Source organism: Dermacentor silvarum, chromosome 1, assembly GCF_013339745.2.
Source record: "Dermacentor silvarum isolate Dsil-2018 chromosome 1, BIME_Dsil_1.4, whole genome shotgun sequence".
Taxonomy (NCBI): domain Eukaryota; kingdom Metazoa; phylum Arthropoda; class Arachnida; order Ixodida; family Ixodidae; genus Dermacentor; species Dermacentor silvarum.
This window is the reverse complement of record NC_051154.1, coordinates 125,819,443-125,833,750: the sequence shown is the minus strand read 5'-3', so window position 1 is coordinate 125,833,750 and position 14,308 is coordinate 125,819,443. Positions and strand designations below refer to the sequence as shown.

Below are 14,308 nucleotides of genomic sequence, written 5' to 3'. Positions count from 1 at the left end.
CATCTCCATGTGTGCAGCGCGCTGCACACAAACGGAAATAAAAGGTACGATGTTCCGTAAGCACAAGGGTCACGCGACACTTTGTTATGCATCGTTTACACCAAGCTAAACGTGCTTGGCGCCGAACGTACCGCAAATCGCTTTGTTTCACGATAAAGTTGCACGATGAAAGCTTCAACTGGAATCAGCCAATCGGCAACGCGATCATTCGAATGCACATGTCTTGGACTGCGTGGTCACCTGCGTCAGAACGTCGTCTTCTCAGTCTCGGACGACCGTCCCGAACAATTGTCAAAGTTGTGCAGGCCTGATAAAACGGGACGGAAGGAAAATCGCACTTGCCTGAAACACCACCAGCCCTTTCTGACACGCGTCGAGAATGATGTTTTATTCTCTTGAGTTGTCCTGCGGCAAGGCCTACGTAGGTCAGACTGGCAAGGTGCCTCAATGAACGACTTAAAGAGCGTAACTTTAATGTCACGAACGCTTTCCGGGGGCATCTTGAATTGGACTGCATGGAGTGCGGAAAGGGCTGTGCAACGCAGAGGTCGCGGCAGGCTGGCAGGAGAAACATTATAGGCAAGAGTAGGCAAGAGAAATGGCGGACTTGGTGATCGGTGTTTCAGTGTAGCGTCCGTTTCACAAAACGAACTTGAATTGGTTTCTGAGGCACGTGCACCGTATGCTGTAAGGTTCGAGGCAAAAAGGGGTCCTTTCATATTGTTACGGGGAGAAGAAAGGTTTTTAATATGTCTACAGGCTGTTTACTACGCGTTCAGTGGCGTATAATTGTTGATGTTGTTCATGTTTATTCTTTTTCAAAATGACTCATGCCAACCAGGAAGATTGCCACACAAACTTTTCATTTGTGTTGATTTGTTGGTTGGTTTTCCTTACGATTGGCTCGTGGCCCACTAGGGGAGATTGGCCAAGAATCGGGTGAGTTGGGAAAATAATTAGTGGAATCTAAAAAGAAACACTAATTAGAAAGTTTAAATAAATCAAACTAAAAGTAGAATGCGGTAAATATTTAAGCATTTAGCAAGGAAATCGTCCTAATTCAATTATAAACTTCACAGCACCTGCACAGACATCCCTATGACAATGTTCTAGGGAGGAAGCTCTCAGGGACAGAATATCGGGAATGGCAAGGTTCAATCCGACACAATGAAATAGACCTTTCAAATTAGGTTTTGTTAATGATAAAAAACGACGGCCTGATAAGAAGTTGTCTATCCTCTCATCATCACCGCAATATGAGCACAAGGTTGCCGGACGCCAGAACAGATATATGCAGATTATAGTATAAGGTAAGTACTTGACAGCAGAATTTAGTGAACAGGACTTCAATTTTTCTACTACCGCAGAGGTTTCTACTCCAAGAGAACAGAAGGTATCGGTAATCAGTAAAATTTGTTAATGATAGGTTCCAAGAGTCTTACATAACTGCACGCCTCCTGAACCTAGCAGCAGTTATGGCAGCTGACACAGTAAGGGTCGAGAAAATGGGACCACTAAAGGCCACTGTCACCAAGCTATCTGCTGTTTCATTCATAATTAGTCCTTTATGACCAGATACCCATACCAATATAATTAGTGCTAAGTGAAAGGGTATTAAAAATGAAATGTATGTGAAATGTGTGAGCCGCTATTTGCAGTGAGAGCTGAACATAAAGAATTCGTTACTATAAGAACTGTCAATAATGACTAATTGACTTTTCGTAGGGCGAATATAGACCGTTTTTTCATGGGCGCCGCCATTGCGTAGGCAGTGGCGCCATCTATGGGCAGTTGGCATGCTGTCTTGGGCGCACGCCCGTGTTGTATGCTGTGGTATACGCTCGGCGGCAGTTTCTGGTGGATTTTTTCGCACTCGCGCGGTCTATTTAGCATGAAATGGCGTCTTCTACGTGGGGAACGGTCCTGTGAGGCGTAGTGAAGGAATTTAAGTCTGAAGTAATTAAGCGGCTGGAGTAACTGCTGGTGTTAGGGCGGACGGAGCACCCAGCGCGAGGTGCGCGCGTTTGTTTGAGCTTACTATCAGCCTCGGATATCAGTTAGGTAATTCTGAAAATTCGTTTCACGAATGTTACCTTACTGCAGCATTCTCAGCACTGTAATTCTAAGCTCTGGTTTAGCTGCAACGAGTATAGTTACGAAACATTTGACGATCCTAACAGCGTGGGTACCGTTCTGCTGGAGAATAAGTCATGCTGTTTTCTTTGACAAGCGCTCAAGATGTTATGTGTAGATACACTGGGCGACTGCCTTGTTTGCTGGGCAAGGTTTCCGCCAACAAATAAAATAGTTTGGTTAATAATAACCGCATACCGTACAGTGTGAATCACACTTTTCGAGTGGTCAAACGACCAGCTGCAGACTGTGCGAGCGCCCGAGTCAGTACTAAATGCTGTGTTATAGATCTGTTTGTTCCATATGGCGTATGGTCCAAGTGATCCAAGCATGCGGCACGTCCATGCTGAGTCTTATTGTGTCGTTATCCCGTGTTCTGTTTTATTTTGCCGCAAAAGGAGAACATATGAACTCTTTTTTTTTTATATACTCCTAAGTTCAGTCATTTACGACGCATTCACTCACGTTACGGAAATTGTGTCCGTACAAATAGCTGTTGGATTCTCTTTATGCTATCCCCTTTGTATATTGTGCCTCACAGGACAAAAAAAGGCAATGCCGATCTAAGCACGAAGCAATTGTGTGTATCATGTTGGTTTGTCAACCGCAGTGGTCGTTGTATTGAGCGAAACCTTCGGCCTCTTGCAGGAGGCTAACGTAGACATAGTGATTTGAAGTCTACTAGACTTAAAATGCGTGATAACGATGCCGGTGACTGATGGAAATGTTCCACAACAACTCTTCGTCGAGTGAAAACCGACACATCCAACATAGTTCACAACACATACACACACCGCGGCTGATGATGCGCGTCGCATTTTTGCACATCCAAGATAAATGTCCAGATACGTAGCTACTGCTGCACCTAAAGGCTACACAATGGTTGTCCGACGACCTCGTAAGAACTGACATCCCGTAAATTGCACTCAGAACTAGCTAAAACACCTCGGAATCGTTCCGCAGCGCGCGACCGGCAACACATTCAAGCCGCGCCGCGCCGCGCCGGCTCGCACAAGCCAGAGAGGAGGAAAGGCTCGTCGCGCGCCCTTTCCTCCTCGCCCGGTGAAAAGGTCTATAAAAGCCAGCAATTCAGCTAAAAATACCGGTATGAAATCAGGAAGTGTTAGCAAGAACGACCAGTCATAAGCGGAAAATGCCAATTCCAGATTTTTCGGTTTGTGAGGCATCTGTCGCAATGTTTTAGCGTTTATATTTAGCTCCAATAAATGATTTTGTAATTAACCATTTAATACACTGTAAGACAGATGCTTTGCGTTGATCAGATAGACATCGTCGAATATAATCTGGAGATTATAAGTGGGACCTAACACAACCGTACATCTAAGGGACCAACAAGTTCCTCTACGAAGACCACCTGAGGAGTATAGAACCGAGACGAGGAAGATTGAAAAAATAATACAGGCTGAGAAATAAACACGATTTGTCATTTTATAGGGTATTCGTGCATATTTAAGAACGTTTGGACAGTTAATAACCGAAATCAACACAAAAAAGACGGTAAGCATGCTTCTAGGTGTAATACTTTGTTGGCAACGAAATTTGGCAAACCAAGGCATAGGCGTAGAGATTTAGATTCCAGAAGTAAAACAGGAAGTAATTTATAAACGGGTGCCCCCGAATATAGGACATCACAATTACGAAATTGGCCGCAGACATTTTATAGATTATCAGAAGAGAGTATCTCCACGTCCCCGATATATTTTTGCAAAGCCTTATTAGCATACCAAACACAACCCTCGGTCTCTTACCTCCACCCGATCGCAGGCAACCACGCAAAGTACAACAGCAGCCAGTCCAGCACCTACACCAAAAGTGGACGGTACATCCGGATCCGCTATAATGGCGGCGTGGTGCGGGGCGTCACGAGCATCAACAACGTGGGCGTCGGGCCGGCCACCGTGACGCAGTACAAGTTCGCTGAAATGGATCACTCAGACGGCAATCTGTTTAAGAACGCCAATTATGACGGCATCTTCGGCCTGGCCTTTCCCAGCATCTCACAGAACAACCAGTTGCCGCTGTTCGACGCCATGGTGAAGCAGGGAGTGGTTGGACGAGCCGTGTTCTCGCTCTACCTGCGTAAACAGCCTAGCGAGCAAAATGGCGGAGAAGTTTACTTCGGAGGCATCAACACACGGCGCTACACGGGCAGAGTGCATTGTGTTGCCGTGAACAAGGCCCGTCACTGGCAGGTCACCATGGACAAGTGAGGTTTCTCTCATGCTCTCTTTGTAGAAATGGCCGATCGAGAGGAGTAGGACAGCGGAGCCGTAGCTTTGCTGGCAAAGCTGAAAGTGATGACTTCTTCCCAAAATTACAAAAATAAATTCTGGGGTTTTACGTGCCAAAACCGCGATATGATTATGAGGCACGCCGTAGTGGGGCATTCCGGATTAATTTTGGCCTCCTATGGTTCTTTAACGTGAATGGTACGCGGGAGTTTCGTATTTCACCCCATCGAAATGCCGCTGCCGCGGCCGGGATTTCATCTCGCGCCCTCGGGCTTAGCAGCGCAACGCCAAAGCCGCTACGCGACCACGGCGATGGTCCAACTCCTGCCCTAGTTTGCAGGTGTTGAAGGAATATGAATCATTGGTCCCTTAAATACTGGTGCATGTCTCGCATCGCAGTTAAATAACAACGCTGTCTTTGTTTTCCGGCGTGTTACTCTTAAGCAATACATCTATTCATGCGATCGTTAGACGTAAATATACGTAGGTGTGTGTGGGGGGGAAGTGGGGGGGAGGGGGGGGGGCAGAACATTATTTTTCATTTTCGTTGAGGGTACACAGGAGCACTTAATCATCACGTGGTGCTTCAAAGTGGAAGGATAGGGCCGAAAGTTGGTGGTGGTGGGAATATTGGGTGGGCAGGGTCAGCCGTCCTGGGGTGCATCGATGCCCCGCTTCTACCACAAACATACCACGAACATTTTCCTAACATTTTGATGCTAAGTGGATGCGATTGTTGGAACTGACAGATTGGGTTTGAGCAGGCTTCTCATCGCCTTGATTAAATTACTTACACGGCAAACTCCTAGTGCATCAGAAAATTTCCCGAAGACCATTTTTCCTGCGTTCTCGGTCGCGGGGAAGTCAAAGACATAGGTGTCGCCTTTCCGGTGAGCTGGTGCACAAAGGTGAGCAGCAAACGGGCATGACAGAGTATTTCTGGTGATGAAACTGTCACGTATACGCACCTTTCATCTCACGTCGCGTGCCCGAAAAGTCAACTTAGCAAACACGTGCGCAGCACTGTGGAAGTTACAAACACAAGGCAACACAACCGCGCCGCACTGTCTAATGCACGTACATGTACGGCCACTTCAACAGCTCCTACACAATGTGGCGGAGGTGCGGCGCGGGTCTGATCAAAAGGTGTCACCACCCTGAACGGCGGGAGGCGTCACTGACATCGAGGCGCCCTAAATAAGCCATCCCATCTCGTCCCCCTGTTTGGAGCCGCTTCGTTAGGAGGAAGAGGGCGCGGGGGGGGGGGGGGGGGGGGGGGGGGGGCCTTTTGACCACATAGCGACAAAGATGTTCGTGGCATGAGCAGGAGGACATCTAGTCTTAAGCATGTCGTATAATGCAGAAATGATAGTTTGAATAATAGGGGTCTGCGAATATTCGAAACTTTAGAATAACGAATCGAATATTTGTGTCCTGTTCGATTCGGTCTTCGAATCGAATAGCCACTATTTGTAAATGCGAGAATCTTTTGATACTTTTCGAACATTTTAAATCGTCAACTGCGCCCAAGTAAACATAGAATTAGAGCAAAAGTACGGTAAATTTTCACACCCGCGGGCATAGTATAGACATAAAGAATGAGAACTTACGTAGTGGAGCAGGCGACATCACTTAGGTAGCCATACTTTACAGGCTATACAGCGATCATTCGCACATTCGCGGTTTCTGAAAAGTCTTGTGCATGTGAAGAAACTGCTTGTTCGCTCCTAATTCTCCATTTGTGCTTTTAATAAACAACGCTTCAGAACGTATTATGTAATGACAGAAACTTGTTAACATTGGAAATACTGGGATGTGAACATCGTATTATATTCATTGTGATAACGGCTGTTCATATTCGAAAACTATTCGAAATGTATTCGATATTCAATTCGATTCGCTTCTGGTACTCCAATTCATATTCGATTCGGTCTCAAAAATCACTGTTCGCACACCCCTATGAAGAAACATCCGAGATGATGATAAAAAAAAATAATGCAATGCCGCGTGAACTATACGTAGCGATCTTGCCAGAAGCGCAATGCAACAGCCTATGCGTAAAGTACTGGACCGCTAGGAGGAAGACTATTTTTCATCAGACTCCAAGGGCAAATTACTGAAGAATAATTAACCAAATCAAATGGAATAAAATTACGCGCGATATCCTCAGTTCCCGCATTCTTTTTTTTTTTTGTCATGCTGAATGCCACAACCTTCTCCTTGACAGCGTGGACGTACAAGGCACGAAGCGCTGCACCGGTGGCTGCAATGTCGTGGTTGATTCCGGAACGTCATTCGTCAGCGGGCCCAAAGAAGACGTGGAAACTCTGCACAGAGTTATCGGTGCCAAGCGCACGGGTACTGGATATATGTACAGCCGCCCAAATCTTTAACTAGCGTGCGCGAGCGGCGACTTTCTGTGCGCCAGCACCTTAAATTAGGAACAAACTGACTATGCTCTATGCTATCTGACTATGCTCACAAAGCTCGTGAAGATAGCATTGTCATTTGTAAGTTTGTTCCTAATTTAAGGTGCTGGCACACAGAAAGTCGCCGCTCGCGCACGCTAGCTAAAGATTTGGACGGCTGTACGTCGAGCGCGTGCTCTGTCTGAACCCATTTGGTATAGACGAGAAAACGATCGCCAGAAGGCGCTACTGCGCCTCCTGACAGCGCCCCCAATGTGGAAATGTCAAGCAGCGCGGTCGCGCCGTGGTGCAGTCTCCGCTTTGTTTACATTGTTTCGCCCGCGCTTTCCTTCGCTGCTCGTGCTCACGGCGTTCCGTTTTCGACGGCGGCAGATCGCGTGCTTGCTGAACCGCGATGCAAAGACTGCAATGCGGTTTCAAGAAGGTTGCCGACGCCGACAGCTTTTTTCGTGGCGGCAACCTCAAGAAGGGGGAGCGTCTGCTTCCACACGTGTATGGCGTTGAACAAAATGTGGGCGGTGATGTGACGGTGAAAGGCAAGTGCGTGTCGGAGGTGTCAGACAAGATTGCATACGACATCGAGTTAGAGGTACACACCGAGTTCAGTAATTTAGTAACTTTTATTTCTCTATGGTGCAGTCACAAAGCGGTCATGCATGTTTGCAGAGATGTGCAGAGACGGTGACGATTGCGGTTGCACACACGGCTGCTCTCATTTTGGCTCCCAGGGAGTGGCATCAGCACTGTCGGAACAGAAAGAACACATGCATTAGGCACCAATAAGCCAATAAAATTAATTAACGATGTAAGTACTACATATGCGCATAATGCCTTATAGCATGCTGTATAAATATTTAATGTATCTCATGCCTTATTCAATGCAGATGTTAGAGTCATGGCAACTCATTGCATTAGTGAGCAAGGTATCTTTTCACTGCTCATGAGAAATCGCTCGTACAAACTGCTCCGCGAAATGAACCCAGATCACGGTAACCAGCGATTACCTTGGGACCAGCAGCACGAGCGTAGGAATTTGCGATACATGCCTCATCAAAGCAAATCTACTTTCTGGTCGGGCGAATTCCCCGCCGCAGCTAAAGTAAGTAACAGGCGGATGTCACTGTACGATTCAACTACGCGACACATCTCAAACAAACGGCCATGCGCTAAATATAGGCATATTACTATTGCGTTTTTATCGAGCGGCCGTGATATTGCACGCGAATGCGAAAGTACGTCACTTACTTGACTCGGCGCTCTGCAGTTATCCACGCTTGTCGTCTGTCCTTCTCGTACTACCTACCCGGAATTCTGTAAGACTTCACGGGCGGCTTTCGACCTTTCTAGGCTGTTGTGGCAATCAAGAACACATCAGTATTAGGTGCCACCTTTCCTGGTAGATGAGGTCGCGCTCGCCATCGCGAAAAGAACGCGCACGATCGCTCGCGTCGTTGAGAACACGGGCGCGCGCTGGCCCAGCGACGACCTTCGACATTTCCATCCTTCCGCCAGGGGAGCATTCGGCGCTGGTGACGCACGGGCAAACTTTAGGTTGCCTCGTCTATAGTATATCATTGGGTTATCATTTCAGTTATCGTCTATAGTTATCATTGCTAACACGATCCCAGCACAACACACCATCCTCGCATATCCACATGCTCAGCACCCAGCGGTATTCACAACACCTGCACGTGCCCTCTACATAGTACAGGTTAACCATCGCTAAAGCAATGCTTATAGTAGTACGTTTTAATAATGAGCAATGGTCGTTCTTCAGCCGCTGCGGGTCAGACTATAGTCTGTTTCGCGCTTAATAGATAAGCGAAGAGGATACCTATTGCGTCCATCGTCCACTTTTTAAATATTTATTTATTTATTTATTTATTTATTTATTTATTTATTTATTTATTTATTTATTTATTTATTTATTTTTACATACTGCAGCCCTGTTAGGGCTATGGCAGGAGTGGGGAATTATACAGTTGTAGAGCGTACACAAATTGCAAATATAAGCAGCACGAAGCAAGAACAAACAACACAAAAAATAAATCAATAACAGTCAAGCTTGAGCAAGAAATCGTCCAGAGGAAGGGAGCGAATGGCACCAGGCAGAGAGTTCCAATAATCAATGGTAATCAAAGGAAAAAAGCTATATTTAAACGCATCTGTTCGTGACCGATAAGGTACAATATTAAGATGGTGATATCTCCTAGATGAGGAAGGTTCCACAAATTTTATGTATTTGCTAAGGCAAGAATTGTTCGATGAGTTAATTAGTGAATGCAATAGCTTTAGGGATTCTATGTTGCGACGGGTGCTGAGAGTTGTTAGATTTAACTCTGAAAGTTTAGAAGACGGAGAAAAGTTGCTGTCATAACGACGGTAGATAAACCGGATAGCTTTTTTCTGGACCATTTCCAATTTCATGGTGTCTGATTTCTTATGCGGATTCCATACCACACAAGCATACTCCATAAGTGGCCGGATAACTGATTTGTAAGCGACTACTTTAGTATTTAAAGGAGCTGTGCGCAAAGTACGCCGTAAGTAGCCCAGCTTCTTAAGTGCTTTGTTGCAAATATAATTTATATGATGAGACCAAGACATGTTATTAGTAAAATATATGTTATTAGTAAAATATGTAAATATGTAAAATATGTAAATTATGTTATTAGTAAAATATCTCCATTCTTCTTCCAGTTTCGTATTTCTACTTCACTCATCTCGAACTCACCCTAAGTATAAGCACCCGCTGCTCGTTTGAGGGCTTAATTTAATATCAGCAGTAACTTAGGAAGCGTACTGTCAAAGGTGTAGTGCGATACGCTATGCAAACGTGTCATGTGCTTGAATACCCTGTCGGTATGCCGCAACGCTCAATGGTCGGTGTGTGCACTTGGTTTTCTCGTCGTGACTGCATTTCAAGACCTCACAAAGTGAAAATCAAGGGACGCGTTTGGATAACATCGATATCTACGCGCATGACACGAACGCTCCAGATGAGTAAGAATGTTCTCTGCGAGAGTATGCGAGAGTGCACCGCTGCGTCTGTCGAAATCCCGAAGGCGGCAACTTGTAGATTGCCACCTCCACACGACAACGCGGAGCAGAATGAGTCAGCCATTTAGTATCAATATGCAATCGTTTTAAAGGGACCCTGAGCCACGCCTCGGGCTTGGTGAAATAACATAGTCCGCGGGTAGCATACGCTGCTGTGAACATCTCAGCCAAGTTTTGCTGTCGTACGCGGTGCTTGGAGCTCGCAAGCGGAGCGCGAAGTCACCTTTCTGCGGTCGGTTACACTGCGGCCGCCGCGGGGTGCCGCCACGAGTCCAGTCCGCTGAGCACAACCGTGTTTGGCTTACGATTAGCGCGTCTAGAGTGTACTAGAATATGGTCGAGTGGGACGAGCGGCTGGGGCGGCGCATGCTTTGCCGTGAGGCGCCCGACGTGGAAAAATACTGGGGCGTCGCTGCGGTCGAAGTGGATTGGGCCGCATCAAGGTCGCGCCGTTGTAAACTGCTGGCGATACTGCTCGGCAGGGTCATTCGTACTACTTCGCGCGCTGGTATTTGCGTTCAGACCGCTCAAATGGGGTTCATAATTGCATATGACATGTATTTATGCCTTAAGAATAAATTAATTTATTTCTCTTCTTTATTTATTTTTTATTATTTTTAATACCGCTCGGTCATTGCGCGTGCATGCGGCCGCAGTGTCGGCTTTCATTCTACTATGTTATTGTACGGTTCCCATCGGAGAAAAAATATTTTTATCGTTGTTCAAGCAGCATATATCTCTCGTGTGTATTGTTGCACATAAAGTTTTTCATCAGTAGGTCCTGGGAAACGCAGAAGGAGAAAGACATGGAACCTTCCTGCTTGCCGCTTCAAACAAATAAAACATAGCTGCCCAACCGGTGCCTTGTCCTCAGATTTACGGGAAGTATTGTTATAAAAAAAAGCTGCAGCCCAACATTTCATTCAAATTTTCGCCTTTCTCGCGTAACAGAATGCGGAGTAATCGTTATGGGGTCATTTATTGCAGTCGGACCTCGAGCGCCGAAAACGGTTTTAGTTAATTAAATCAAATCAAAGGGGAATTTTATTAGACAATAATATAAAAAATGCGTATAAAGATATTTGGTCCCATAGCCTAAAGCGGCCATTCTAATGCTAATATTTGGCCGTAAGCCGTACGTGAATTTTTTTTCCAGTCGATACTTCAAAAAAAGAAAAGAAAAAGAAAAGAAAGCCTGCGCGGTAGCCTAATTAGTGGCTATATAGTATAGTGGATACGGTCTTGAGCATGCGGGTTCAATCCAGGTCGCGGAATTCCATGGGAACGAAATGAAAAAAAGACTCGTGTACTTCTATTTAGGTGCACGTTAAAGAACCTCAGGTGGCAAAAACTATATAAACCGGGTGCCTTAATCATATGGTGGTTTTGCCAAGTAAAACCGAAGAATTTGCTTATATTAAAAAAGAAAAAAGCAGGTGGCTGCGTTCTTCGGCTTATTTCTGGGTGTGTCAACAACATAAATTATTCTCGAGTCTGATTTCCGAGAAAAACATGTTACGCTTATCCTACAACTCATGCATAAATGTAATGCCGTTCTAAAATGTATGACCGCTTAACTCAGCAGCTTGTATATTATAAGCGGCTGCTTTCAGTTATTCGGTGCACTATCATAATGACCATAATGAAACAATTAAAGGAACGGCATGTCTCAACGTCAACAGATGCATATGTGCAGATCTGTTGCGTTCGTTGAAGAAGATAAGTGTGGCGCCACGTGGGGCACTCAGTTTTAATGGGTTGAAAACACACGGTGAGGCTGTCAAAAATTCTTGTCTGAATCAAGTTAGCAGATTTACAAGCTGCCCTAAAACGGGGCGTTCATATTGATTGAGAGCTAGGAACTTGTTAAGCAGGACTTATTACCACCCGACCGTTAATTCTCTCAGGAACTGCGCCCCTGCGCAACAGCCACGACTCTGCGGCAGCACAATCATTCGGAATAACAGTCCTCACTTGCATGCAGTCACTCACCTTTGAGACTTCAATAGTGCTGTTATGCGTTACATTCGAATGGAAACGACTATTCGGCGTCGTACACACACACACACAGATATATGATGGTTTTGCCTGCTATGAATATTATTTCTGCGAATGCGAGTTTTATTTGCAGTATTCACTAGTAAGTGTGTTTGTTGCTGCAAACACGTGCGCTTATTCCCGGTCGGGAGTTCTCACTTTTTCAATTATTGTATTTAGAAGATTTGTTATTTTTTCCCTTACATATATATCGTGAATATATATGTCTATGTACCCTTTGATTTAATTACCTAGAAACACATTGGTCATTCTTCGCGCCACGCAGTTAATAAACCTGGTTTATTTCACTCTATTATTGTTTTCTTCGATCATTGTCCCTGATCAATATCCAGCAACAAGAAGCGCGCGTAAAATGACACGGTATCAATATTAAAATTTTCAACGTAGCCTTCATGGTGCGGAGATACCAGTTACTTTTAGAGGACAGTGGTAAAAACAGCAGTTCACCTGGCTAAAACTACATTTGGTACAGGCCGTCAAGAGTCATGGGCACACCGAAGCAACTAAAACATTTAAAAAAATGTACTGCACAGAGGTTCTGCGAGAAAAACTGGGCGTCCCGCGCTCGCTAGCAGACGACGCGCTTGACAACGACAGCAAAATTGAAGACGTCGCGTTGTATAATCCATGCCTCAAATATATATGTTTGGCAAAATGGTGTAAACATAAATTTGCAGTTGAAATAAAGCACTATTTTAAGAGCGTACTATGCGCAATCGGCCTCGGCGCCCGCAGCGAAAGTACGTCGAATATGCCGCGGAGCGCGTCTCCGCCCCAATCCAGTTCGCTCGCAGCGCCCTCGCACTATTTTTCCACACGCGGCGCCTCAGCGGCAGAGCGCCGTTCGGCCCACTCGACCATTGTCTAGTACACTCTAGCGCGTCGTAAGCCTCAAAATCGGAAGTCATGGCGTCTACGTCAACATCCAAAATGAAATTTGAACTGCGCGCAACGGTGACATTTCGAAGGCGCAGCGTTGCGGCCGAGCCCAACTCCGCCGTAGCCTTCGCAGTGCAAGGCATTGAAGAAGGAACAGAAGCACAGCGGAGGCCGTGTTTGATTACCAATAACTCCACTTCGGCTGAACGCATTGGAGTACTTTTTGCGGCAAAGTATTTCTGAAATAGCCTATTTTAACTTCAAACGCCTTTCTCCACTTCGATAAAAGGTGGATCAGGGCCCCTTTAAGATAGTCGTAATAGACGAACAACTTTTGGAAATATCTCAAGATTCTACAGAGAAGTCTGTGTAGTTGACCTTCACATTTGTGTATTTATTGTTTCTATTCTGTGTGCGTTTCCAGTACGAGGTAGACTGCAATGGGATTTCTAAAGTACCATCAATCATCTTCAATCTGAACGGGAAAGCCTTTCCGCTTAAAGGAGAAGAGTACACCATCAGAGTAAAAATGCACCCAACTTATTTCTTCCTAAAGACCCCGATGTTCTTGTTTCTTAATGAAAATTAACACCACTAAAATGTCAAGCATAAATTAGGCCTTTAACGACACCTTTCCAACCTCTCTAACACGTTCCTCTTCTCTTCAGATCCCGGTGGAGGGTGGCGTACACTGCTTTACCCGAATCTACAAGTCGGATGGATCGGGATCGCCACTCTGGATTCTGGGCGCCTTGTTCACGCAGAGTTACTACACCGTGTTCGACCGGAGCCAGAACCGCGTCGCGGCCGGATTCCCCACTGCGGTCTAGTCGAGCGTTTTTCAATTTTTTTCCCCGTCTCCAGCATGGGACGACGCGTCGCTGCACTGCACGGTGGAACAAGTGCCAGTTGTCAGCCAATAAAAGTATCGTTTTGCAACATGGCGTTTGTTGCCTGTCCATACATCAGCCGCCATGCAGGTCACTGCATGTGCACGGATGCGAATGACGCGTTGGGCCACTGTGGCTTTCTCGTGCCGCAGTGCGCACCATTGAACAGGGACTCGCGCCACGACCCCGCTCCACACCCATGTACTCAAAGTGAAGCACCGACTCGCCAGACGTGACATACTCGCGTCCCGTATGTGTTACCCGCACACCAAACGCCCCACGGCGGTCAACTCGCGCGTGGTCGGAACAGCTGCGCGACCAAAAAGGTGTCATCGAAGCGCTATAGATTCTATCACTGGCGTGTTATTAAAGAATTACTATCATATATTATTGATACGATTTCAACAAGAGCATTACCTTTTATTTCGAGTGGTTTGCGCGAACTGATGTATGCAAATAGAATGTAACTTTGTTGCGTGTATAGTATCTGTAAACGGAGTTGACGCCTCGCTAGGCATACTTTACCCTTTAGCCTCGTCCTCCTTTGTTTGACGCTGTCAAACGCACGGAATGGACAAACTGGAACGTACCAAAGCAAAGAATGAAA

General features: G+C 45.9%; 1 protein-coding gene across 1 annotated transcript; it reads left to right on the top strand.

The window, feature by feature from the left end:
• The first annotated feature begins 49 nt into the window (after positions 1–49).
• LOC119456885 (lysosomal aspartic protease) lies at positions 50–14,019 on the top strand. The gene is made up of 6 exons (XM_037718734.2): positions 50–56; positions 3,919–4,360; positions 6,613–6,756; positions 13,171–13,174; positions 13,242–13,334; positions 13,480–14,019. Exons 1-6 carry the CDS (start codon positions 50–52, stop codon positions 13,639–13,641), a joined length of 852 nt encoding a protein of 283 aa, XP_037574662.1. The 3' UTR covers positions 13,642–14,019.
• Positions 14,020–14,308: the final 289 nt, after the last annotated feature.

Coding starts and splice junctions, on each gene's coding strand:
- LOC119456885 (XM_037718734.2), top strand. Junction 4,361..6,612: donor TGGCAGGTCACCATGGACAA/GTGAGGTTTCTC, acceptor TCTCCTTGACAG/CGTGGACGTACAAGGCACGA. Junction 13,335..13,479: donor GAGAAGAGTACACCATCAGA/GTAAAAATGCAC, acceptor TCTTCTCTTCAG/ATCCCGGTGGAGGGTGGCGT.